We start from the raw sequence: 26,258 nt of genomic DNA on the forward strand, positions 1-26,258 counted from the left end.
GACCTGTCTGTCCTGAGTATCTGATTAGTGAATGAATGTGTGCACATTTGGAATTAAAGGGAATATCGTTGAGATTGCATAGTAATACTTAATAATCAGTTTTGTCACTTGTTAAAGGATAAGTTTGCTCATACTTTTGTTTGTTTTTAAATAAAACCTAATGTGAGTTTTTGTCTTAGATAGCAGTCAAGGTCAGCTAACTTAATGACTTGGTGATTCAGTTGGTCAGCTTATGGAATTGTAGGGCTTCATTACCAGTGCACTCTTCCATCCAGGTTGCAATCATGTATACAGCTCCTTTCTCCACAGTAGGAGATCCTAAAGTGCTTGATAGTCAATAAAGTATTTCTGGTCTGTACTTACTTTTGTAATGTAGAAAACAAATTGAAAATTATTTGGGCAAGGTGTTCAAAGGGCCTTTTGACATCTGAAAATATTTTGAACCCAATATGAATCACAAAAAGAAGGGATAAGAGGAGTTGGAAAAATGGAAACAAGCTATTTAATATTGTTAATTATAATGTAACATGTCGGTTCAATGAACGAGATGGGTGAATTTTCCTTTATAATGATAATGCCAGGCCACTTTGTTCAATGAAAGGCATTGGTGCACTCCAGAATACAGCATTGAAGTGGTGGACTTTATTCAAAGTGAGTCAAAGATATGCAATAATGATGTGGTGAGGCTGGTGCATGTCTGATGCTACCCCCAGGATGAAGGAAGCAGGCAGTTAATGTCATGGAGCATGTCCTAAGATGTTAGTAGGTGGAGGCCTGGAGGAGCGAGGGGTGTGCTGGAACCACATAGTAACCATCAGATTTTCATGGTGAATGTTGTTGCTGTCTTGTTTCTGTTCAGTGCCAGGTAAAATGACAAATTGCATGTAAATTATGTCAGATTTGGTAATAATAAGATGTTAATCCATGCAAGTAGGCCTCTTGCCACTGGCTAACAAGATTCTCATCTCTGTGTAAAAATCTTGGGTGGAAAATTGGACATTTTTTCACCATCAGGTGTCTTGTTTTTCTGTTCTTAACGTATTTTCCTACCTGACTTCCTGCTTCTACCTGTGACCTCTAGGGGAAGTTCCTCTTCAAGGTGGAAGCTTCCTAACCTGGAGCCATAACTCTCCCGTGAAAGATAGAAAACCCAGAAATAAAAGTTCAAGGTCAGTTAAGTCAGATAAAAAGTATTATTTACGTGGCTTGGCGAGGCCTGGCCTGTTCAGGTAATGGTATAAGGGAACCTAAAAGAGGAAGACTTGGGATCTTTTTAGACGGAATAAATAGATAACATCTGGGATTTTTTGTGGTGTCATGAATGGCTCATCCTGGGTTTGACCGAGAATGTGTTTCAGTGGCTAGTGGTAGATCATTGTGTCCCCATTATTAGTAGGCACTGCTCTGTGAGCATAAAATTTTTGTGGAATGCTGGAACCCACTAAGTAAATATTTTATCAAGTTTTTTGTTGTATTAATCAATTATTTTAAATTTTGGTAGAAAATTTCTATATTGAAAGGTAAATATTCACTTTAATCTGATTGACAGGATTGTAACCAGATTTAAGCAGTACTTTATTTATATTTGACTTATCTACATTGAGACTGCTATTTATATCCCGACCTGTCATGTCTCTTAGAAACATGCATTGAATTACTTTCGTGTCATCATAACTTTGAGACAACAATGACTTGGCTAGCAGGATCCTTATATCGCAATTAACAAATTGTTTTAATGTAGAACTTTTGACATAGCAAAATATCCTAAGGCGTTTCACAGGATTGTAATAGAACAAACTCTGACACCAAGCCAAAGAACAAATTATTGGGACTTGTTTAATCATATAAGTAGCTTAAGAAGAGTCTTCAAAGAAGAGAAAAAGCAGAGAAGTTGAAGCAGGAATTTCCAAAGCACAAAGCTTAGGCTGCCAGTGGTTGAGTGATGCACCAAATTTCGAGAAATGTGGAGATCTCAGAGGGTTGCAAAGGAATTTAGACAAAAAGAAAAGGATGAAACCATGGTGGGATTTGAACACCACAATGAGAAGTGGTCGGTCAGCACAGAGGTGATGCCTGAACAGAATTTATTGCGACTTAGGTCGGGTCAGAAGGGATTTGGTTCACATTCACAGGCTCATCAGTCTTACCCCAGAAACCTGAGCATGTAAATTAGGCTGACACTTGCAGTGTAGTACTCAAGATATTCTTCATTGTAAAAAGTGCTGTAATAAGGGTGATAAATCTGCATTTTTCTTCTCTCAGCTGGACATAAAATCTGCCATGGCATTATTTTGAAGAAGAACAGGAAGTTCTCTCTGTTGTCCTGGTAAATATTTATCCTTTAGCCAAGACCAAAAACAGATGATCCAGTTATTTTTGCAATCATTCTTTGCGGGATCTTTCTCTGTGGAAATTATTTGCTGTGTTTCCTATGTTAAAAGAATGATTACGCTTCAAAGAGTACATAATTAGCAGTTAAAGTGTTCTTGAAATTAGCAAAGGTGCCAAAGAAATACTAATCTTCCTTTCTTTTGTCTGTCTCCATACACTGAAATTTCTCTTGTTGACAGAATTGTCCACATTTTAAAGTTAACACACATCTAGCTTTGCATGCTCAATGACTTTTCATCTACAGTTCATTCTGCTGTAATGTGCATTGGTCAGTGCGATATGGCTATAACGCAATTAACAAATTGTGGGCGTTGTTTGGATAACGCAAACTTTTACTGAAAGGGTATAGCGATTTTCTATTAGTGACCTTCTACAGTGCAATTTTCTATAGCGGTTTTCCACAGTGCGATTTTTTTATAGTGGTTTTCCATAATGCAAGTTTCCGTAACAGTTTCCCATGGTGTGAATTTTCTATATTGTTTTCCATAATGCAAATCTTCTATAACGGTTTTCCATAGTGCGATTTTTCTATAGCAATTTTCCATAGTGCAGTTTTCTATACTGTTTTCCATAGTGCGATTTTTTGATAGCTGTTTTCCATAGTGCGATTTTCTATAACGGTTTTCCGTAGTGTGATTTTCTATAGCAGTTTTCCATAATGCAAACCCTCTCTCACAGTTTTCCATAGTGCAATTTTCTATAGCTGTTTTCCATAGTGCGAATCCTCTATAATGGTTTTCCACAGTGCGATTTTCTATAGCAGTTTTCCATAGTGCAAATTTTCTGTAACAGTTTTCCATAGTGCGATTTTCTATAACAGTTTTCCATAGTGCAAATTTTCTGTAACAGTTTTCCACAGTGCGATTTTCTAAAGCTGTTTCCCATAGTCCGAATTTTCAATAGCAGTTTTCCACAGTACGATTTTTCTAAGTGTGAGGTTGCAGAGCAGCATAACTGTCACTTTATAGCAGAATGACCTGTACTTATTTCTACCTGTGAATGTTGATTTTAGTTCTTGCTACTAAAATACAAATCTGAGTTATAAAAATGAATATAGTTTGGATTTGTATGCATGGCTGAAGAGTTCAAGATCTTTGCTGTCACACTTTTTTTAACCTTTGCGGGAGAGAACACTCTTAATAAATAGCATGACAATATGAATGAAATAAAATACTTATATTTCACTATTGGTTTATAAACTATGTCAGGTCATTTTAAAATGACTCAGATAACTCATTCAATTATCCTTGGTTAAAAGGAGCCATTTGTAAAGTAAAATTGACTATTTTGTATGGTCCAACCACTCAGTTAATCGTGTATTCTTGTTTTGAATGGAAATATTTGGACAAGCCTTAGATTTTGATTTTCCCGTGGTGTCCACGCTCCCGGACTGGTATTGAAGGCTGTCCTTGACTTACCAGGACCCCTGACTGAAGGCTATCTCACTTGGCTTGACTGAGGACTGCTGACAATCATGAAAAATTCCCTGGCTTTGTATCTATGCCCAGCGAGACAAGAGTACTGTGAGCCTAATATCTCTGGCTAATGACCAGATACAAATGGAAAATCAAGATAGGGGTGCTGAGAGGATCCAGGTTTGCTTAGAGTGAGTGAGAGGTGAGAAACCAAGTGAAGAGCCCACAGATACAGCCCGGTCCAGTCCATGAACTAGGTGTGGGTCTCTGAGCACCCAGTGTCCTTGCTGCGGTATTACCATGAGAGTTGCAGTGCGGCCTGAGTTGCAGCACTGAAGTACAGAACTATTCTGTGAGTGCATCAAAGAGATACCATGACGTGCTCAGAGGCTGGCACATCAGATGCCAATGTCTGTAAATCTAAGGTGAATGTGACTGGTACCCATGGAGTATGCCCTAAATTTTGGTGCTTGTGTCCAACAGCAAAGTCCTTTGGAGCAAGCAGCCATCTGAATCGCTGCCTATCTGCTCTGACTTGCATATTGAAAATTCTGAACACCTGGGAAATGGTAGCCCATCTCATTCGGCCCCTATAAGAGTCTACTCATTGTCTCCAAGAGGAAGATTTTTTTTTGGAAGAAGCACAGCATCATGCAGCATTTGCTCAGAATTATGTTTAGTTACTGGAATGATTAGTGCCACCTTTCTGATGTATCAGTTACAAGCAGACAACTATGCATATGATTATCTCCTATTACTGCTTCACCTCCAATGACTATTTGTGCCATGATAATACTCTCCATCTCTTCCTCTTGTAATGTCTCTTGTCTCTATATATGGCTTAACTCGTCTGGTGATGAAACCCTCACCCATAGTCTTGTTACCTCAGTCTCAAATCATTCCGTTTGTCACAGAGCCTCTCTACACCTATAGTAAATATCTTTGACAGAGCTGGCTTTGATCATTTTTTAAAAATTCTCTATCCACTTATTGTGTCCAACCATGAAAAATACTCCCCTTAGGTCACTTACCTCTGCACAACTAAACTCACAGCTATCCAGCCTTTAATCCATCATGGTATCTTGAAAGCAATTGATTTGCTAAATTACATCCGATTCACCACCTTGCATTGACTTACTAGAACTAGTACTCTTTCCCATTCTAATTAGTCTTCCCTGTATCCTCCTCATCTCTATTTCCTTACATTCACAGTGCATAGACTTGAAGATCCTTGGTGAGAGCTATATCGACCATTTATCACCCGATCTGGCTAGACCATTTTCAGAGCTATCTGAGGATTGCTGTCCATCACTAAAGTTCAGAGATAATTTAGGGAAAGTGATAATAACACCTGGCTTCTTTTCTTCACCTTTAAATATCATCTTAAACTATCATCTTCTCCTTCCTCCATGCTCAACATTAACAATAATAAGCACATTTTTGTCAGAAAGATTGCAACTAGCCAATCAGCTGCCTTTGCTACTTCCCACCCTTTCCCATCCACTGGATCTAATTTCCTTTAATGTTCACCCATACCTTATCCCTAAACTCTCACCTTGCATTTTTCACTTTTTTCTTGTTCTTTCTTCAAACACAACTTGTTGATGAGACCACCTTTTGTACTCCAGACCCTGTTTTCGCTAAATGATATTTTTTTAAATTCCTAAATAAATGTACATTGTTATTGTGGAAGGGCCCTTTGGGGCCTTGGATGGAGGTGAGGGTGTTGCAGGTCAATGCCCCCTAACAAGCCACCTTCCCCTGCCACTGCAGGAATTGCAAAGCCTGCACCCACCCCTCCCCCTCACCTCCATCCAAGGCCCTAAAGGAGCCTTCCACATCCATCAAAGTTTCACTGCATGTTCACCATGTTATTTATTATATCCAGTGCTCGTGATGCGGTCTCCTCTACATTGGGGAGACCGGACACCTTCTCGCAGAGCGCTTTAGAGAACACCTCCGAGACACCCGCACCAATCAACCACACCACCCCGTATCCGAACATTTCAACTACCCCTCCCACTCTGCCAAGGGCATCAGGTCCTGGGCCTCCTCCATCGCCGCTCCCTCACCACCTGATGCCTGGAGGAAGAATGCCTTATCTTCAGCCTCGGGACCCTTCAACCCCAGGGCATCAATGTGGATTTCACCAGTTTCCTCATTTCCCCTCCTCATGACCTGTCCTACCTGTCAATCTTCCTTCCCACCCATCCGCTCCACCCTCCACTCCGACCTATCACCTTTAGCCCCACCTCCATCCACCTATTGCACTCCTAACTACCTTCTCCCCAGCCCCACCCCCCCTCCCCTCCCATTTATCTGTCCACCCCTGCGGCCTCATTCCTGATGAAGGGCTCTGGCATGAAACATCGATTCTCCTGCTCCTCGGATGCTGCCTGACCTGCTGTGCTTTTCCAGCAACACACTCTCAACTCTAACCTCCAGCATCTGCAGACCTCACTTTCTCATACCAAGACCAGTTTACACATCACTCCACTTCTCATTGATCTATCTTACTTAGCTCCTAGTCTGTCAGCATTTGCCCCAAGAGTGGCATGGTGGCTTAGTGGTTGGCACTGCTGCCTCACAGTGCCAGGGATTTGCGTTCAATTCCATCCTTGGGTGACTGTATGGAGTTTCCATGTTCTCCCCGAGTTTGTGTGAGTTTCCTCTGGGTGCTCCAGTTTCTTCCCACAGTACTGCAGGTTAGGTGGATTGGCCATGCTAAAGTGCCCATAATTTCCAGCATTGTGTAGGTGAAGTGAATTGGCCATTGGAATTGAAGGGTTTCAGGGACGTGGAAAATCTGGGAGGGGATGCTCTTTGGAGGGTCAGTGTGGACTTGATGGGCCAAATGGTCTGTTTCCACACTGTTGGGATTCTATGATGATTTAAATTTTAAAATGTTTATTGTTTTGTTCTAATTCCTCTGTGTCACTGCCATTTACCTATGTTTGTGATATACTCCTGCTGAGCAAGCTTCCTGATGAAGGGCTTATGCCTGAAACATTGATTCTCCTGCTCCTTGGATGCTGCCTGACCTGCTGTGCTTTTCCAGTGCCACACTTTTCAACAAGCTTCTGAGATCATTGAGTTCCATTAGTTCTGATCTCTTCCACATCCATATGCTCAAACGCTAATGACCATGCCTTCAGGTATCTAGGCCTTAAGGTTTGGAATTTACAAGGGGGTCTCTTGATTTGAGCAGAATTACTGTCTCATGAGTAGATGTATAACACTGTGGTGACTGCTGTGAGCTGCTTACTCCAGAGGCCAATCTCAGACTAACATTGTCGTGTCACTGTTGCATTTAAATGACATTAATAGGCTGTTTTGAATTTACCTTGGTGATAAGGGCCATATATTTTGTGCAGCTGTTGATGTAATCTTTTTGGCTGATTAGAACTCAAACTAGCTAAAGTGATAACACTTTCAGTTATCATATTAGCCTCCGAGCTTTATTTTATATATAAGAAAAATTTCAGAAATGTAAGGATATTCAGGGTTTTTTTTGCAATTTACTTAGAAATACTATCTGTAAAAGCTGACTATAAAGTGGCTGCTGGATAATAGTAAAGAAACGGTTTTATAATTGTAGGTCAGGCAGCTATTTGATTTTTATTATACCTTTGAGATGCTATTTCACCATGATATGATAGCCAGATGTTCCTGTTTCGGTCATGTGATTGCAGAACATCCGCAGTATCACAAGTTTACAGCCTCTAGGGCTTCTAAGGGTGGATAAAGTTAATCTTTCGTTTGCCAGTAGGAGACTTCATCAGAAAAACATTGGAGTGGATAGCAAATGGGAAAGTACATTGTCTTTTAGAAGGAATTATGTCTGCAGTGATGTATTTTCAAGATAAGTTATGGTTATACTTTCCTGAATGAATGTATCTTTTAAAGTATAGAGGAATGATTCAATTTATACCTCCATAGGTATATTCCTTCTAAGAGGTTTCCAAAGGCTTTTTCATGTAACAGTTAGAGTCAATCAACCCTTAAAGATGATATTTGTCAGGAAAAAACTCAAACAGCAGTTATTACTTCACAAAGCAGACCTCTGGGGAGTATTAAAGGAAGTTGAGGGTAAAAATTTCAGTCACTTTTGGACAGAGAATGAACATACTTGTCTCTCAGTCTTTTCCTGTATAATGGCCTACTGAGTACTCTCATTCTATTTCATTAAAGTAACCACTCATCATGGTTTTGAAAATGCTTTGAAAGGTGTCCATCCTGCCATCGTGCAGTGAAAACAGCCAGCACTTCTTAAGGTTAAAAGTAACTAGAATATTAAGTTACATTTGAAGAGCTAGACCAGCACTTTATATCTACACATAAACATGAGAAGAAAATATAAGTATTTAATTCGCTTGAAGGGCTCTTGTGGTGCAGTGGTAGTGTCCCTACCCAGGATCAGGTTCCACCTGCTCCAGAGGTGTGTAATAACATCTCTGAACAGGCTGATTAGAAAATATCTGATACTCATTTGAGGGATCTGGATCACAGAATAAATCATGAGATCATCATCCCAAGATTAAGTTGAGTGATTTTTGATGTAATGCATCAATAGATATAAATTCATCCATCTTGTATCTCCATTATGAGTGTCATTTTACTTCTCAAATTCCTACTTTAGAGCCCCATTCAAAGTTGAAGTGCAATTTGCAATTGGCAGGATTCTTTTAGGAATCACAACATCTGAATAACTACACTATTTGGTGAGGAAAAGCATTTTATGAACACTCCTGTCTCTGCACACATCTCAAAATCTTAGATCAGCATGCACCTCCTTCATTTTGTCAGTTTCTCATATTTCAAATTCAGAATTTCTTTATCTGGATAAGACATATATAAATGTCTTAATCTTGGAAATCTGTCATCCTTCCAATGTCATGTTTCAAACTGTCAAAAATATAAAATTAGAGAAGCAATTTCTTTTGGAACCAGGAACTTACCAGCAATTGCTCTCTGCCAACCTTCCTAATCAGCACCAATTAACTTCTAATTAATTTCAGGGTGTGCCTGTTAACTGTAATTGAATGCTGTGTCTGAAAAGGAACAAGTTGGATAAACACAGCTGTACCAATAATATCTTATGTGTTGTATGGTGGAATACGCCTCTAATTATAAAGTACTTCATCATCAAGTTTTCTTTCAGAAACAGAAAAGAATAGATTAAGTATTTTCCATGTTTCCCGTAATTCCTCTTTACGTATTGCTTTGTGTTCAGGCTAACTCCCTTTAGTCTGAGTGTCTTGGTCATCCAACTTGATTGAATCATTTGGTTCGAAGTATGACCTAACTTGACACAGTTCAATCCTAAAAAGAAACAATTCCATGCATATAAATAGGGCAATCAATGTATTGGTGTGATCATAGCTATCTATTCCTGGTATTTCCTCACAAATTTGTTACGAGTTTGCAAGATCTTGATATTTCAGTTTTTCCTGATTGTTCATTTTACCAGCCACCTGAAAATAAGACATTTCAGATAAATTACAACTGAATTTGAATCCCTATTTTAGTCTTTATTCAAATTACATTACATTCATGTGTTGTCCCATCTCTGGGTCATTGGTGGTGTGTTTTTTTTAATATGGAAGGAAGAATCATCCAGGGCAAGTCCTCCCTGGTCAATGTTCATTTGGCCAATCAGATTAATTGAAATTGGCTGGAGGCAATTGAGGGAAAGTTTAAAACAAAAACTATTTTTAAAACCAGTGTGTAGAATCTTGGGCCAGAATTTGTAGAAACATGATGCATCCATGATATGTTGTGAGAAGATTTGTAGCTCAGGTTGAGGTTCTGGATGTAGGTTTACTCACTGAGCTGAAAGGTTCATTTCCAGACGTTTCATCACCCTTCCAGGTAACATCATTAGTGGGCCTCCACTGAATGTACAATTGACAGAATTTCATGGAAATGGTGCCAAGGAAAATGACCTCTAGTTAGGGGCAGTGAAGTTTCCTTGGGTCCCTCTGCTTTAGTCCTGATGAGCCTCCCTCAATTTCATTGTTATCAGTCCACACAGTCTTTCCCACTCCATTAAAATTCCTTGGAATGCCCAATTTGCTGACTCGACACTGCTCTGTGTTCCTTCTGCTACTTAGCCAGAAGTAGAATGGCATTGTTGATCTGAGTGCTGGCTGGTTTTTGCTGTAAAATCAATTTTCCTCAACAAAGGGATCTTTTTACTGAGACAAGGCAAAACACCTGTAGGTACAAGAAATCTGAAAAATAGATTCAAAATACTCAACAGGTCAGGTAGCATCTGTGGTGTGAGGAACAGAATTCATTTTTAGCAGAATTCACTGAATTCTACTGATTTACTCAGCACATATAAAAATACACTTTTGAACATTTTAGTTGTCCGAAAAGTTCTTTGTTAAATGGAATTGAATCTTTGAAAGCCATTTAGTTTCAGTGCTCACTTAGCCATTACTAGCTTTAACATAGACTCAAAAATATTTTGTTTTGGAACTCATATTGATAAGTACAGTTATGTGCAATTCAGCAGACTGCTATGCGTTTTAAGAATAAACTCGTTTATTTAGAGAGTTAAGGTATCTATTGGAGATCACGCAGCTGCTCTAAATTTTAAAGTAATGAATATATGAAAAGAATTATTAAATAATTACTTCCTAACATCTTTTGCATTGAGATTTTAATATATTAATCTGCAAAGTACAAGGCATGTGTTTTGAAATGGATTGGCCCACCAACATCTGAAAACAATTACAATTTAGAAGCCCTCAATTAGCTCAGGTGCCTGCAGTCACACATTGACTGCCTGTTTTGCACCAAAGGATAACTTTACAAAGCATAATATTAATCTGATAAAAATAGTTTTTTTTGTAACTTCCAAACTGGAATTTACCAGTCGAGTGCAGGCTTTTATAAAACAGCAGTAAAAGTGTATGATTGTGCAACACTGTACATGATCATAATTGGAATTGATGGCAAATGTTTGACAATGGCCATTGGCTGCTGCACTCCTCTCTGATATACTTTAATGAGTTCTCCAACTAATTTTAGCATAAGCTAGACACAGGGAAGGCCAAAAATGCACACATTAAATTTATTTATTCTCAAACGCTCAACACAATGGCATAAATTTCATAGGCGTGATTGTGTTAAAATGGTGTACTTTTCTATTTATTCACTTCTCTCCACCAATATTGTCAGCATTGAGCAGTGACTTGGTTTTAATCTATGGACATGCAATGCTGTTAAATTTTGATACACATGGTTGATTTCAGTTTCAATGTTTGCTTGCTTTTTTTTCTCATTGTAAATTGTTTATCACAATTCATGCTCTCCAGCTGTAGAAATGGGCCAATGTAAACCAAAGACTGGTGGGAAATCAGCATTCTGCAATTTCAGATCAGGATAGATATTTGAGTAGTAGAGTGGGCCAGACACGATTTATGCCCTCTCATCCATAAGTAAATGAAGATTTATGAAACGTCAGTGCGGGGAACCACGTGAAAGTATTGGCACACGTTTTGGGTCACTCACTGCAAATATTGATATTTTGTTAGAGAACTCATTTTCGCTTTCAAAAAAGATCTTGCAAAGTATCAGCTGTTCACCTATTAATGTAAACCCTTCTTAAAATGGATCTACAGCCATTGCATTTGTAAATAAGCAAAGGCCGAAATCTGTTGATGCCACAAACCATCTGCATTCTTCCTGGAGATCCTGATTAAAAAGGGTGCTTAAGTCTGGTGATAACCTTTCCACAAAGGAAAGGAAAATTAGCCTAATAGTTAATCTTGTAATCCAAATGCATGTAACTTTGAATGTTAGGTGTTCAATGGTTTAAGTACTTTTTTGCACTAAAGGTGCTATATAAATACAAGTTGTTGTTGTTGAAGTACAAGATTATGGATTTAGTGCAAGTTCATTGAAACTGACAATGTTTTACTTCTTGGGAAAGGGTAGTCTTGGCTGGTCAACAATGATTACCCACGACTCATTAAGGTGGAAGTTGGCTGCCACCTTGAAGAGCTGCAGACAAATTGCTATTAGGAAGGAATTGCAGGATTTTTAGCTTGTGCTTATGAAGGAAGAATGACATATATCAAAGTAAAGATGGTGCTTCAGTTAGAGAGACGCTTGGAGGTGTTGCTAGTCTCATGTGCCTACCCAGAATCCATTTGGTTAAAAATGCAAAGTGGTGTTAGACAGCTTCAGATGCTGTTGACAAACTTATAATAGTAATATTCTTTAACATGATGGATAAACAAAATCTAGGAAGCTTAATGTTTCCAAATCGTACAAATCTCTGGTGATCAGCAACAATTGGCTCTGCTTCCAATTTCTGTTGAAGCCTTTTGAAATTTGCACAATTGTGTTGCCAAAATCTTTAGCGTATTGAATAGAGTCAGTGATATTAAAATATATAATGTCTAATTGAAATGCTTGTAATCAAAAAACAGAGGCATCCCAACACAAGTGAAAACTGGCTGCATCAACACTGCAGAAATATTGAATTGCTCCCCCTCAGGAAATGCCTAGACAAAGATTTCAAACACATGTACCTCACTTGACCTAGGAAGTAATAATATTGTGACCCTCACCAGTGGAGTTAGTGAACTTCCAGTTATAGCTGGCTGCTTCCTGCATTGGTCTTAGAAGAGGAAGGAAGGATGCGGTAGTGTCCTCAGGGGTGGGGAGGGGGTGGAAATCAGTGCTTGCTTAATGTGAATACAAGAACTAGTTTATTAATTCCAGGCTGCACAGAGATTACTATCACTCTTGTTTTTTTGGCAGCGTTGATATATTTTTGTCATCCTGTTTATGAGGAAAATGAACATCAGATCTAAACGCATGTAATCCAAGTTTTCAAATATGTTGTGCATTTTTCACTGTTGATATCTAACCTTCTGAAAGTCATCTTGAGTACCTCGAGATCCCCTGATGGTCCTCTCCAGTTCTAGAAAGTAAAATAGTTTTGTGTTCACGCCAACTTGGTAGCTAATTGGAATACTACTGTTGCATCACTGGCCTCGGAATGAGTAACTACTTGAAATTCATGGTTTTCCAAAATTAAGTAATTGACATTATAAATGTCAGGTTTTTTTTCCCCATTTAAAAGAAATTATGCAGTTGGTCAGGAACTGGCACAGTGGGCGGCACGGTGGCACAGTGGTTAGCACTGCTGCCTCACAGCGCCAGAGACCCGGGTTCATTTCCTGACTCAGGCGACTGACTGTGTGGAGTTTGCACATGCTCCCCGTGTCTGCGTGGGTTTCCTCCGGGTGCTCCGGTTTCCTCCCACAGTCCAAAGATGTGCAGGTCAGGTGAATTGGCCATGCTAAATTGCCCGTAGTGTTAGGTAAAAGGGGTAAATGTAGGGGTATGGGTGGGTTGCGCTTCGGCGGGTCGGTGTGGACTTGTTGGGCCGAAGGGCCTGTTTCCACACTGTAAGTAATCTAATCTAATCTAAACTCTTGGTATTCTTTCTGGTGGAGTAATCTCCAGTTCTATTTAATTCAGCCTTTTTTCTTCTTCTTTTCCTGAGAAGCCTATCAAGCCCAATTGAAGCTGAATATAATGCAAAGTTACTGTGTCCACAATTGAAGCTGAATATAATGCAAAGTTACTGTATCTACAATTGAAGCTGAATATAATGCAAAGTTACTGTATCTACAATCGAAGCTGAATATAATGCAAAGTTACTGTATCTACAATTGAAGCTGAATATAATGCAAAGTTACTGTGTCCACAATTGAAGCTGAATATAATGCAAAGTTACTGTATCTACAATTGAAGCTGAATATAATGCAAAGTTACTGTGTCCACAATTGAAGCTGAATATAATGCAAAGTTACTGTGTCCACAATTGAAGCTGAATATAATGCAAAGTTACTGTATCTACAATTGAAGCTGAATATAATGCAAAGTTACTGTATCTACAATTGAAGCTGAATATAATGCAAAGTTACTGTATCTACAAGTGAATTTTAGTTCTGCTGTGAAAATTTGAAGCCGATGCTGCTGCTTTTGCCAACATCTTCATATTTCAAAACGAAGGAGGTATAGTGGGCAAGTTATAGACAGGCAGGTAGTTTTGCTCATCTTTATGACCCACAAAAGTCTGATTTTCCCAGATGTCAGTCTTGCTGTTTATGTAATTTTGAACATTTACGCACCTAGATTTATGTTTCAGAAATCGAGCGACATCTCTAACGTCCCTGTTAAACCATCATTGTATTAAGTTCCTGGCTCCGATGCAGGCACTATCTATCTGTACCAAACATGTGGAGAACACCAGGCGTCCATTTGCTGCCCAGGTTGGAGGAGTTTCCTGATGTGCCAAAATACAGTCTGTATATATTAACATGGAAAATAGGTAGCTGAAAATGTGTTGCTGGAAAAGCGCAGCAGGTCAGGCAGCATCCAAGGAACAGGAGAATCGACATTTCGGGCATAAGCCCTTCTTCAGGAATGAGGAAAGTGTGTCCAGCAGGCTAAGATAAAAGAAGATTGCAGGTTCTTCTTCCTGACCTCTCCGCCCCCACCCCACTCTGGCCTATCACCCTCACCTTGACCTCCCTCCACCTATCGCATTTCCAACGCCCCTCCCCCAAGTCCCTCCTCCCTATCTTTTATCTTAGCCTGCTGGACACACTTTCCTCATTCCTGAAGAAGGGCTTATGCCCGAAACGTCGATTCTCCTGTTCCTTGGATGCTGCCTGACCTGCTGCGCTTTTCCAGCAACACATTTTCAGCTCTGATCTCCAGCATCTGCAGTCCTCACTTTCTCCATGGGAAATAGGTATACAGGTTTTATGAACAGACATGAGAAAGTACAACTGTCAGTATTTTCCAGAGCTATTCTCTGCCAAGAGCAATGAATTATTTGGAATTTCAATATGTTGTCCACATAAATTGAAACCTATTGATCATCTCTGTTAATTCTCACATTTTCTTGTTCTATTTACAGACTCAACCTGTGCCTAATCCTATTGCATATTATATGCATCGATCCCCATTGTGGTTCCACAGCTTTGAAGTCCTTACTAATCATTTCATTGAGCTTATCGTGCCCTTTTTCCTATTTCTCGGACGCAGGATGTGTGTAATCCATGGAATCCTGCAGATCCTTTTTCAGGTAAGCTTGCATGTTTACTACCTGTTCTGTTCAGTTCTCAAGATCCAAGATTCTCAGAAGAACAAAACAAATAAGGTTAAAGTATCCTCATTAACAAAACACTGTCACTGCCTCGGATAAGTTGCAACTGTCTAATATATTCGTAGGTTTCCTCTCCATTGTAGCTACCTCCATTTATTTTTCCAATATTTCACCTCCTTTCTTGAAATGGTGACTCTTGTTGATTTGTTACAAAGAACTCACAGCACAGTAACAGGCCATTTGACCTACTTGGCCCATGCTGGTGTTGATAGTTTATCCTCCCACCCTACTACTTCTCATCCCACCAGCATAACCAATGACAATGTTCTCCCTCCAGTACTTACACAGATTCCACTTTACTGTGTTGCTACCCTTTGCCTTCATTGCTCCATGTGATAGTGAGTTTCATTTTCTTAAAGGTGTTCCTCCTGAAACAGTTATTGGGTTTATTGATTACCTTATAACTTTGATTCCCTCTCAAGATGAAGAATTTTCACCATGGCTAACTAACTATCTTAAAGTTTACTAATGGGTTTCCCTCAGGTCCCTTTTGTATAGAGGAGGCGCCAACTCACATTATGGTTCCACAGTCATCATTTGTCTATTGTGTTGTTGTCTGATACGGGTGACTTCCTCACTTGTGAATGTGTTTGAATTCTGGCAAGTTGCCATGTGCATCTATCATACTCAAGGCTACCAAGGGCAGAATGGTGGCTCAGTGGTTAGTACTGCTGCCTCACAAAACCAGACACCCGAGTTCGATTCCAACCTTGGCTGACTGTCTGTTTGGAGTTTGCCCGTTCTCTCCATGTCTGTGTGAGTTTCCTCCAGGTGCTCTGGTTTCCTCCCACAGTCCAAAGATGTGCAGATTAGGTGGATTGGCTATGCTAAATTTCCCATAGTGTCTAGGATGGACAGAGTAGGTGTGTCGGCCATGTGAAATGCAGAGATAAGGTACGGGATGGGTCTGGGTGGGATGCTGTTTGGAGGGTCAGTGTGGATTTGATGGGTTGAGTGACCTGCTTCCACACTGTAGGGATTCTATGATTCTATGATTCCTGTTCTTGCCTAATATCCATACGCACAGACTATTCAGCAGGGAGTTAATGGATAATAATTTGGAACCAAAGTCCTGGCTGAGATTGTTTGTTTCCTTTATTAAAGGAAGACAAAGCCAACTCCTTCATCCAACTGAAATATTTCCTGAGGTCAGCTAGATTGGGTTCAAACTTGTAATTTTCTGGAAGTATGTATATCCTAATTCTACGCTGAAGTTATCATACGTAATAATGGAGGATTCTCAAACAAACCTTTTGGTGAGATGTTAATTTGGGGTATGATCTACTCTTTCTGGTCCCATAGTGGTATTCCGAAGAAGAGCATAAAGTAGAGCAAGAGTCTCCTGGACATTATTTCTCCCTCAACTATCATTAAAAAAAAAGGACCATCCAATCATCTTGGTGTTTCTTACAGTACAACAGTGACCAAGTTTCAAAAAGTATACAGTTCATTATCAGGTGCTTTGGTACGTCTTCAGGTTGTGGAAGGCACTATGTAAACGCAAGCCTTTCCTCTGATACAGCAAAGAGCAAACTTACAACATCCCAACACCCTATTGCTGAATAACAACAGCCGTTAGATGAAACTTACCAGCTGCAAACTCACCCTCTTTTCTCCTTGCTCCGTGTAACGTTTTACATCCAAATAGTCTCAAATTACTGATGGTCAGCCAGAAAGGAATCAAACTGTATCCAGACTTTCTGAGCCAAGAATCTCAAAAATTTCATTTTTATATTAAAGAGCTGTTTGCTTATCACATCTGTGGGCTTATCACATTGGTGGTCACATGGTTTGTTTATGAAAGATCCCATTTTCAAACAGAATCAAAATTTTCATCAGCTGTTCCCTGGCAGATACATTTGGGACACATGAACTGGCTAAAATTTCATTACAAGCTTCAGTTCCACAAAAATAGAATTTGTTTATTCCTGTGGGCATTCTATAATAGGAACATTAAAGTTGGAGTATGCTATTCAGCTCCTTGAACCTTCTCTGCCAAGTAAGAAGATCATGAATGATGTTCACCTCAATCTCATTTCGCTGCCATTACTGAATGTTCTTATCCAAGAAGAATCGTGGTCAAGAAATCTTCAGCTGAATCCCCATCATCAACAGCTTTGCTGAGGAGCTTTTGACCAGTCTTTGGCTTAAGAATCCAGTCCTTCTCTGATTTGCATGGCTGTAATTTTAAGATTATGTATCTTTGCCTTGATTCTCCCACCAGAATGAACAGAGGAACATACCCCAAAGATTTTTTTTAACATTTTAAACAGCCAGGGTCAGACCAGACTTCAGTCATTATCGTCAAGCAAGCTAAGCATTTTACTCGTAATAATATTTCTGAATAACGAAACTACTATTATCATATTGTATTCCTATTTTAATCATTTCTTATTGCTACTATGAAGCAGATTTTAGAAGTTCAAGCATCAAATTCACAGTTGCATGTGGTAGGATCATATTTTGAAAATATAAAGGTGTGGATATAATAGTTGATTAGTGACCTCATGATTTTCCTTGCAAAATTATGCAAGCAATGAATTAGATGTAACAATTTCCGTGGCTATTATATGCTCCCATTCCAGAGTGCCCTCCCAACTTATCCCTGAATGAACTGATTTTGCTGACAGTGCTACAGCTTTCAATAAATATTTAGTAAGACTGACCCAAATGTTTGACAGAACTTGCTAAAGTTCATTTGGCCTTGGAGATTCATTGTTTAATAGAAATTGCTGGTGATATTGCTGGTCTGGGAGTATCAATTGTACTGGCCAATGTTTCTCCATCGATCAACATCACTAAAACTGATCTTACTATGCGTTAAGTTGGCTACCTCATTTCCTATGTTACAGCAGTGACGATACTTCAAAATGTCTTCATTGGCTGAAATGCATTTTGGCATGTCCTAATGTTGTAAAAGGTGCGATGCACATTCAAATCTATATTTTAGACTCGATTGGAAAATTGGGTGTGCAGCTCCTTAACTGAACAGTGTGGTTATTTAATCCAATCTGCCCAGACAATTCCAGGCCAGTTCTGCAAAGTATGAGTTAACATTGAAATTTGTTGCTGGGGAGTCAAATCAACATGATGCAAAGTAAACAGTCAAAGTAATTCGAAGTAATAATCGGAGGAAAAGTTGGGCTTGTATGCCTTAATAATTTGTTTGCCTTAAAAGTTATGCACCTAGCATGCACCTGTGGCACAACCCGTGTCAGGAAAACCACAATTGTCTCAGATATCACACATATCATAATTGCTTCAGATTTTCCAAGACAAGAACACATTTTAACACTTACATCATTGTCTCTAAGAAGTTGCCAAGTTCTTTACAAACCGTCTTTGGTCAGCTTGCTTTCACGCTGTCCCCAGCTTCTCGAAGAATATATCTGATGATTCATGATGAGCAAGGCTGTTAGAGATTTATTAGTCATCTCCAAAGCCATTACATTTTAGAATGCCATGTTTAAAGGTTCCTGCGCTACAATAATTCTCAACCATTGCTAGTTCTTTTAACATTTATGGAGCCTTTGCAACATAACAATTTCCAATAAATGTTTTTTTTATTTGAGGCAATTAATCTCAAAAGTTCCACCTGTTGCCTCTTCTAAAAATTATGCAGAGGTTTGATCTTTAAGAAAGCTATCAATATGAGCAAGTATCCCATTTATACTTTGCTTCTGAAGCCCTGATTTTGTTGAGGGAGTGCAGGAATGTTATGTGTTTATTCATGTGCTGTACTCCAACTGTTCTGCAAAGTGACCATTTTTTTATATACACTGAAGCTGGTGAATGGCTGAATAGAGTGGAATGTTTAAATAAGTTTGATGCTGCAGGAGGTGACATTTTTTGGGTGAAATGATAAATTGAGGACTTGTCTCAGGTGGATCTAAAAGCACTAGTTTCAAAGAACGTAGAAGTTTGCCCTGTTTCTTGACAATACTAAACCCCAGTCAACACTACTTGAAAAAAATGACCTGTTCATTGTCATATTGTGGGAACTTGTTTTGTGCAAATTGACGTCCAGGTTTCTTAAATTACACATGATTTCACTTCAAAAGTACCTTATTATCTGTAAAGCACTTGAAATTCATTAAAGGTGGTGTATACAGTCAGTCTTTTTTCACTAACTTTAATGGATAGAAAATTGCCTGTGATATCCCAATAGATGAGCAATGGCAGTTATGAATCATTAGATTGTAAAATCGCCATTTATATATGTCTGTACCTTCTTTAGATGAATGACAACTAGTTATTCCAATTCAGTACTTAAAATAACTCCAAATGCTAATGTGGAAGATGAGACATCCAAATATTACTTTTACAATAGCTAAGTGAAACAATCAGTTACATTTTTATTACACCCCAGTGACCTACGAATGTCTTGATAAGTGATATCTGGAGTGGATGCTCTTAAAGGATAGTGACTATCACAGGAATGATAGACCAAGCTTTGTTAATGTGCATTTGAACATTGAAGAACTGTTAATTTTGTGAAACATGACCTTAGCAAATAACTCACACCTGCAGTATTATTGAAGAAAAGAAAAATCATAAGTCTAACTCTTTAAGAAGCATACCCTGGAGGGAAGTGTCACTCAAACTAGCTTCAATACACTTGGTGCAATTTTTCCTTTCTCTGTATGGTCAAGATGCTTTTTGTAATAAAAGACTATCAATTGACACAGTGAATAAGTATAGCCGAATGGAGAGATTTCTCTGTTAATTGTAAGGGAAACACACTTTTAATTAACAAAACAGAGTGGGGATGGAAAGAACTCCAAAGTGACCGGAAATTTGGTACTAAAGCAGTGACTAATGGATTATTCCATGTTCATCACTGTATTCTGTTACATCCACCCAACATAGCCTGGAGATAAAACATGACCCTTTCATATGCTGGGATATTCTGCAGGACTCGGCCCATACTTTTGATAAGCTAGTAACTTGTTTTTGTTTTCTCCCCCAAGTCTTGAGCAAAGACTATAAGAATATAGTTAGACATAACCACATTTTTAAGGCATTAGTCACAAGGAAGATCTCTTAGCATTTCCATAGTTAGGACCTTGGGGCCTGTGCATTCAAAAATTAATTGATGGATTTAGAAAGCTATTTTCAAATTGATTATATCTAACAGGCCAGTCCCACAGTGAGTTCAGTAAAGTTGTTAGTAAACAAATCTTACATCTGTGCATCTTTCCTCTTTCCTTTACTTCAACTAATCAGTCAATGTTTTTGACACAGCTGGAAGGCTGTGCTCGATTTTATGGTGAATCAGTTAAAAGTAGGCATTCCATATAATTACCATTTGAGGCCTTATTCCCAGGTAATAAACAGTTGATGATTGGAGCTCTTACTGTGCCAAGCTGAAGTTTCAATATATTCAGATATGTTTACTCCTCCCTATCTTAGCTAGAGGCTAGGAGCAACACATCTCTCCCGTTTGATTCAAGTTAGTGATTGGAACTTATGGCACTGAAAAGATTTCGAGATGGAGTGAAATTGATTTGGGAGATGGGTAAAGCAGGCTGAGATCAAACCAGCAAAGCATTTTGACTTCTGAATTACCTGCTTTGCAGTGAGGTGAACTGGAGCCCTGTTTCAGTTAGTTTGTGGTAAATGACATTTGCATATGGGGGTGCATTTATTGTACAACGCTTCCTCTGTCAATGTGCAGCTAACTTGGCAGAGTCTCTGAACTAGACGTACAGTACAATAAGGGTCTAGATTAGAGTGGTGCTGGAAAAGCACAGCAGGTCAGGCAGCATACAAGGAGCAGGAAAATTGACATTTCAGACAAAAGCCCTTCATTAGGAATAGAGCAACTCTTACATGGTGGGAAGTGCCTTTCCAACAGAGATTCTTTGGTCTGTATGCAGCAGTACCCAACTACAGGAGAAATCATAGAATCATATAACACAAAAACAGCTTTATTACCTCTTGTGGCTGTGTCATATCTTTGAAAGAGCTTTCTTACACTCCCTCTCTTTCCTCATGACCCTGTCAAAGGCTCATCTTCAGTTTCAAACTGACAATGATTATTTTTCCATTGCTTTCTCAGAGAAAGCAAAATTTGTAGTGTTATGGCGGTTAACTTGGTCCAATCAGAGTGTCAGAGGTTCTGTTCACTCTGAGAGCCTGCTCTGAGGAAACTGGGCCAGTGTCAGTGTAAATAATGAGTCACTTGGTGACAGAATACTGACCTCAGTGGAATTATTTCAGTGGCGACGAGAGAAAGAAAATACACTCCTGAAGAAACTTGCTTGCAACAGTCATCTTTGAATTGGAGTTAGCATTTCAGGCATCATGCCGTTATGTAGGAAGGTTGACTCGTTTGATCTTACCGTCAAAGATTGGGCCCAGTATGTGGAAAGAATGTATTTTTTTTTTCGGGCACATAACATTGAAGCAGATGAAAAGCAATGAGCAATTCTACTGACTGTTTGTGGACCTATAGCTTTATCAGTTAGTAGGAGTCAGTGGCAACAGATGCTGAAACCTTTCAAACGTTGAAGGATTTGGCTACGGAATATTATGACCCAATTCACCTCTGATTCTGACACACTATTGGTTTTATTTGCAGTTCAATCTGTAGAGGGACTTTTGACGAGAAATGTGACTTTGGTTTAACCCTTAATGAGATGCTAAGAAATCGTTTGTTTAGTGGGAATAATGATGTAACCCTGCAAAAGTGCCTACCAGTTGAAGCCCAACCGGATTTCAAACAGGCACTACAATGGACTTTGTCATTAGAAAATTCAGCAAGTAAAACATATAAGTTACAGGATATACGAATGGAAATAGGTACCCTTGTCAGTCCGACTAAGCTTGGGGAACACCATTTGAATGAAGGCAATAGCATAGCCTCACTTAGGTCATATCCTGAACAAACGATTCCAGGTCAGTCCACAGCAAACCGCAAAACACAGCCATGCCTCAGCCAAACGGTTAAAATTTTCTTCAGGATTTGCCAGCAAGCCATTGTAGTTGCTGCTGGTATGCGGACTTGATATAGCAAACGAGTCCCACTAGGCCAGAATTGAGAGAGAGAACTCAGTATCCAGGAGAGTGCACACCCTGGAAAGCCCACCTCCATCTGGCTTAGAACAGTTAAATTATTTAGCAATGCCCAAATCAGAACCAATCAAAATAAATGTCTGGTGAAATGGTCACTCGGTTCTAATGAAGTTTGCTACCAGTGCAAGCTGTCTCAGTGATTGCAGAACCAGTCTTTAACAAATTCACTCTGGACTCCAACCCTTAAGTTTGACTAAGACCTCGGCCCAATTAAGAATCTATACCGAAGTAATTTTACAGATGGAGGGTACAACTTCAGTTTCAGTCTTGAATAAGAAGCAGCTGGTTCAGTTACCACTGATTGTGGTAAAAGGCTTGGGCCAAAGCTTGATGGAGTGAATTTGCTTGAGAAAGGTCCATGTTGATTGGCTCAACGTTTTTTTGTGAAATCCTGAGTGAAATCCTAATTAAATACCAAGATGATTTTCAGGATGGTCTAGGGACTAACAAAGTAGCCAAGGTCATGTTGCATGTTGACCAAGGAAGCAATTCTGTGATTCCATAAGGCCCACCCAGTGCCATTTGCCTTACGGGCAAAAGTAGAGCCAGAAATAAGGAGGCTGGAAATCGAAAGAATAAACATTCTTTGGAAAATTAAGTATGTATTACAGACATCATAAACCTGTGAGTTTTTGTATCATGTTGTTCAGACTACCTATGGAAGCAAACAATTGAAGTTTGAAAAAGCTTCACAGTCCATTTTGTAGTTTAATGTTAAGAATATATTTTGCCACAACAATCAGAAACTGTTTTTTTTCTGACTTGATACTTTCTGTGCTGCTGGTTTATTCCCCAAGTGAAAATTCATTGTTGAGGTCTTACTTTGCTCAATGAGCAGTGCACTCCACGAAATACAGAGAATGTTACAAATGTGCCAGCAATTCCACTGCATTGTGTGTAAATGGACTCTCACTTCTGTAACATTGCCAACTTTAAAAATTTCACTGCAGGTCTGCAATTATCCACAGGATATCATTTCAACCACATCCATGTGGCTCATTGCAAAGAAATGACCACTCTTCATGTATCAGCATAGACAGTGCGTAGCATCAGGGTATTTAAAAAAGTATTTAGGGGCTGAGTCAATTTTCGTCGAACTCTCACCCAATAACCTTGTTCAACTTTTGCTTCCGCTATCCCAGAGGACTGCTTGAGACCAAAGATCTATTTTGTAATCTTCCAAAACAGCTTACTGAGCTATTGAGGAGTTTTTTTTTAACTCATACATGGTTCTTTTCCTATCTATTTAAGGGAAACCACAACATTTAGTGATGAAAGAAAATGATAAGGCTTTCTATTATGAACTTTAGGTCATGGAGAATTTGAGGTGTCATTCCATCATTTCTGATTGGGATACCAGTGTTAATTCCGGGAAATGTTACACTGTTCAGAATCACAATCTGGATTAAGTGCTATAATTCTTCTGAGAGTGTGTTATGTAAGGAAGACAAATGAGAGTGTACTGGTGCCATTGAATATCGTAACTAAAAACTATAGAATTTTTTAAAACCCCATTTGATGATAGAAAAATCAGATGTACCTGATCTAGAATATAGAATTCATGCTTTTATCAGGGTGGTTGGTGAGAATGAATTAAAGTTGCCATAGTTCCAGAGGACCCTGGGGTTGCTCTCACAGAGAGAGACAACTGGCTGTGGTTTAACCTGAGGGTCAATACACCTCAGGCAAGGGGTGAGGTCAAGAAGGTGAAACCTTCATAGTGACCTCAGCTGGAGCTGGAATTAAACCTGTGCTGTTGACAACACTCTGCATCACAAACCAGCAGGCCAGAATGCAATTAAATGGTAATAGAAAGTCCGACAAGAAGTAATAGATTTCTCATGGTTTATGCAGAACTGTCCATGCTGATGGTAGACAGCAATATTTCTCCATTTCCTTTACTCTGTAGTTCGTGGTACTAAACAAAGCATTTGCTTTTCACTTATTTCACTTTCGGAGACTGTAGGGAAGATATTTCAATGCTAGTTACAAGTGCTAGACATGGCTAGCTGGCAGTGCAATACTTCCTGAGACCAGCTTATTCAAAAGATTAGCGTGAGATATTAGCATAGTTTGGATTTGAGTTGGGAGCTAGCCCAATGGTGCAGACAGAAAACCTTGTTGACAATGCACTGTAAACTGTTGTGTCTCTTGAAGGTAAGTGGCTGTCACCTTGAAAACTTTTTGCCTAGTCAATGGTCAAGAAAAGAAACAACAGGCATAAAGCGGAGTCTGGGGCAAGAGATTATAAGTTTGACTGAAGAAGTAGATGTATCACTGCACAAGAGAGCAGCTGTCTTTGGTATTCCAGTGCATCCTCCTACCTTTCAGGAGCTAATGGTCAAGCTTAATGATCTGTTCAATGCCAGTATTATAAGAAGTTGCCTTTTTTTTGGTGGTAGTATTTTAATATTGGTAGCGGATTGACCAATTAATAGAAACAGAGGGCTGGGATCAGGGGGGGTGGGCATTTTCAGGATGGCAACCTATAAGTGGAGTGCTCAGGAATCAGTGCTGAGCCCATGATTATTTACAATACATATCAATTTCTTGGCCGAGGAAAGTGAATGTGCTATAACCAAGTTTGTGGATGACACAAAAATAGGTTGGAAGACAAATAGTGAGAATGACACAAAAACTCTGCAGAGGGTTACGCTCTGGTTTAGCAAGTGGAAAAGCATAGTAGTTCAGGCAGCATCCAAGGAGCAGAAGAGTCAATGTTTCGGGTATCAGTCCTTTGTCAGGAATGCACTCCTGATTAAGGGCTGATGCCCGAAATGTTGGCTGTCCTGCTCTTCGGATGCTGCCTGACCTGCTGTGCTCTTCCAGCACCACACGTTTTGTCTCTAATCCCCAGCGTCTGCAGTCCCCACTGTCTCCAAGGTTTAGCAAGTGGGCAAAAATTTGGTCGATGGTGTATTATGTGGGAAAATGTAAGGTTCTGAACTTTAGCAGGAAGCCTAGAGGAACTGAATATTATTTAAATGGAAAAAGACTGTAGAAAGTTACAGAACTGGGGGATTTTGGGAGTCCTCATGCATGAATCACAAAAAGCCAGCATCCATGTTCAGTAGGTAATCAAAATGGAATATTAACCTTTATTTTAAAGGAATAGAGTATAAAAAGAAGGGAGGTTTTGCTAAAATTATATGACACCCAGAATACAATTTTAGGCCCTTTGTTAAAATACTGGAGGCAGTGAAGAGAAGGTTTGCTAGAATGATACCGAGTATGGAGGGAGTGTCTTTATCAGGAGGGGTTGAGTAGGTTGGGCCTGTACTCATTGGAGTTTAGAAGAATGAGAGGCAACTTTATTGAAATATACAAGCTTCTTAGCGGACTTGACAAGATAGATACGGAGGCCCCCGTGGAAAATGAGATGTTCTTCCAGCTTGCACTGAGCTCGCTGGAACACTGCAGCAAGCCTGCAACAGAAATGTTGTTGTGGAACATCATGGTGTGCTGAGCTGGCAGGCAACTGGAAGCTCAAAGTCATCTCTATGAACACAACATAGATGTTGTGTGAAGTGGTCACCCAGTCTGCGTTCCATCTCAATGTAGAAAAGGTCACACTGAGCAGCAAGTACAGTAAGTTAGAATGAATGCAGTGCAGGTAAGTTGCTGCTTCATCTGGAAGCGATGCCTGAGGCCTTGGATTGTGAGAAGGGACGAGATAAACAGGCAGGTGTTACACCTTCTGCGATTGCATACGAAGGTGCCATTGGGGCTGTCGGGAATGGAGGAGGAGTGGGCCAGGTTGCCTCAGAAGGAACAGTCCCTACTGAATGTTGACAAGGGAAAGGAGGGGAACATATGTCTGGTCATGGCACACATCTGGAGGTGATGGAAAGGGAGGCTTACAATTCTTTGGGTGCGGAGGCTGGTGGAGTGGTAGGTGAGGATTAGAAGGACCTTATTGTTGTTGTGGGAGGGCAGAAGTACGGGAAATGTGTCCGACACAGCTAATACCCCTGTCAACTACAGAAGTGGGGATGATTTGGAGATGCTAGTTTTGGACTGGGATGTACAAAGTTAAAAATCACACTACACCAGGTTATGATCCAACTGGTTTAATTGGAAGCACTAGCTTTCAGAGCGCTGCTCCTTCAACCACCTGATGAAGGAGCGACACTCCGAAAACTAGTGCTTTCAATTAAAACTGTTGGACTATA

The 26,258-nt window shown here is 39.6% G+C and overlaps 1 protein-coding gene across 2 annotated transcripts in view; it reads left to right on the top strand.

Moving 5' to 3' along the window:
• Nucleotides 1-26,258, top strand: part of lmf1 (lipase maturation factor 1) — a 607,840-nt gene that overhangs the window by 449,430 nt on the left and 132,152 nt on the right. For both annotated transcript variants that reach the window (XM_087997719.1, XM_087997718.1), the window contains one exon: nt 14,761-14,928. In XM_087997719.1, coding sequence (XP_087853845.1) covers nt 14,761-14,928 — 168 coding nt within the window. The remainder of the gene's footprint in view (nt 1-14,760; nt 14,929-26,258) is intronic.

This window comes from Chiloscyllium plagiosum, unplaced genomic scaffold, assembly GCF_037043375.1.
Source record: "Chiloscyllium plagiosum isolate Xiang-an unplaced genomic scaffold, Cpla_swu_hap1 HiC_scaffold_20, whole genome shotgun sequence".
In the NCBI taxonomy this organism is placed as follows: Eukaryota; Metazoa; Chordata; class Chondrichthyes; order Orectolobiformes; family Hemiscylliidae; genus Chiloscyllium; species Chiloscyllium plagiosum.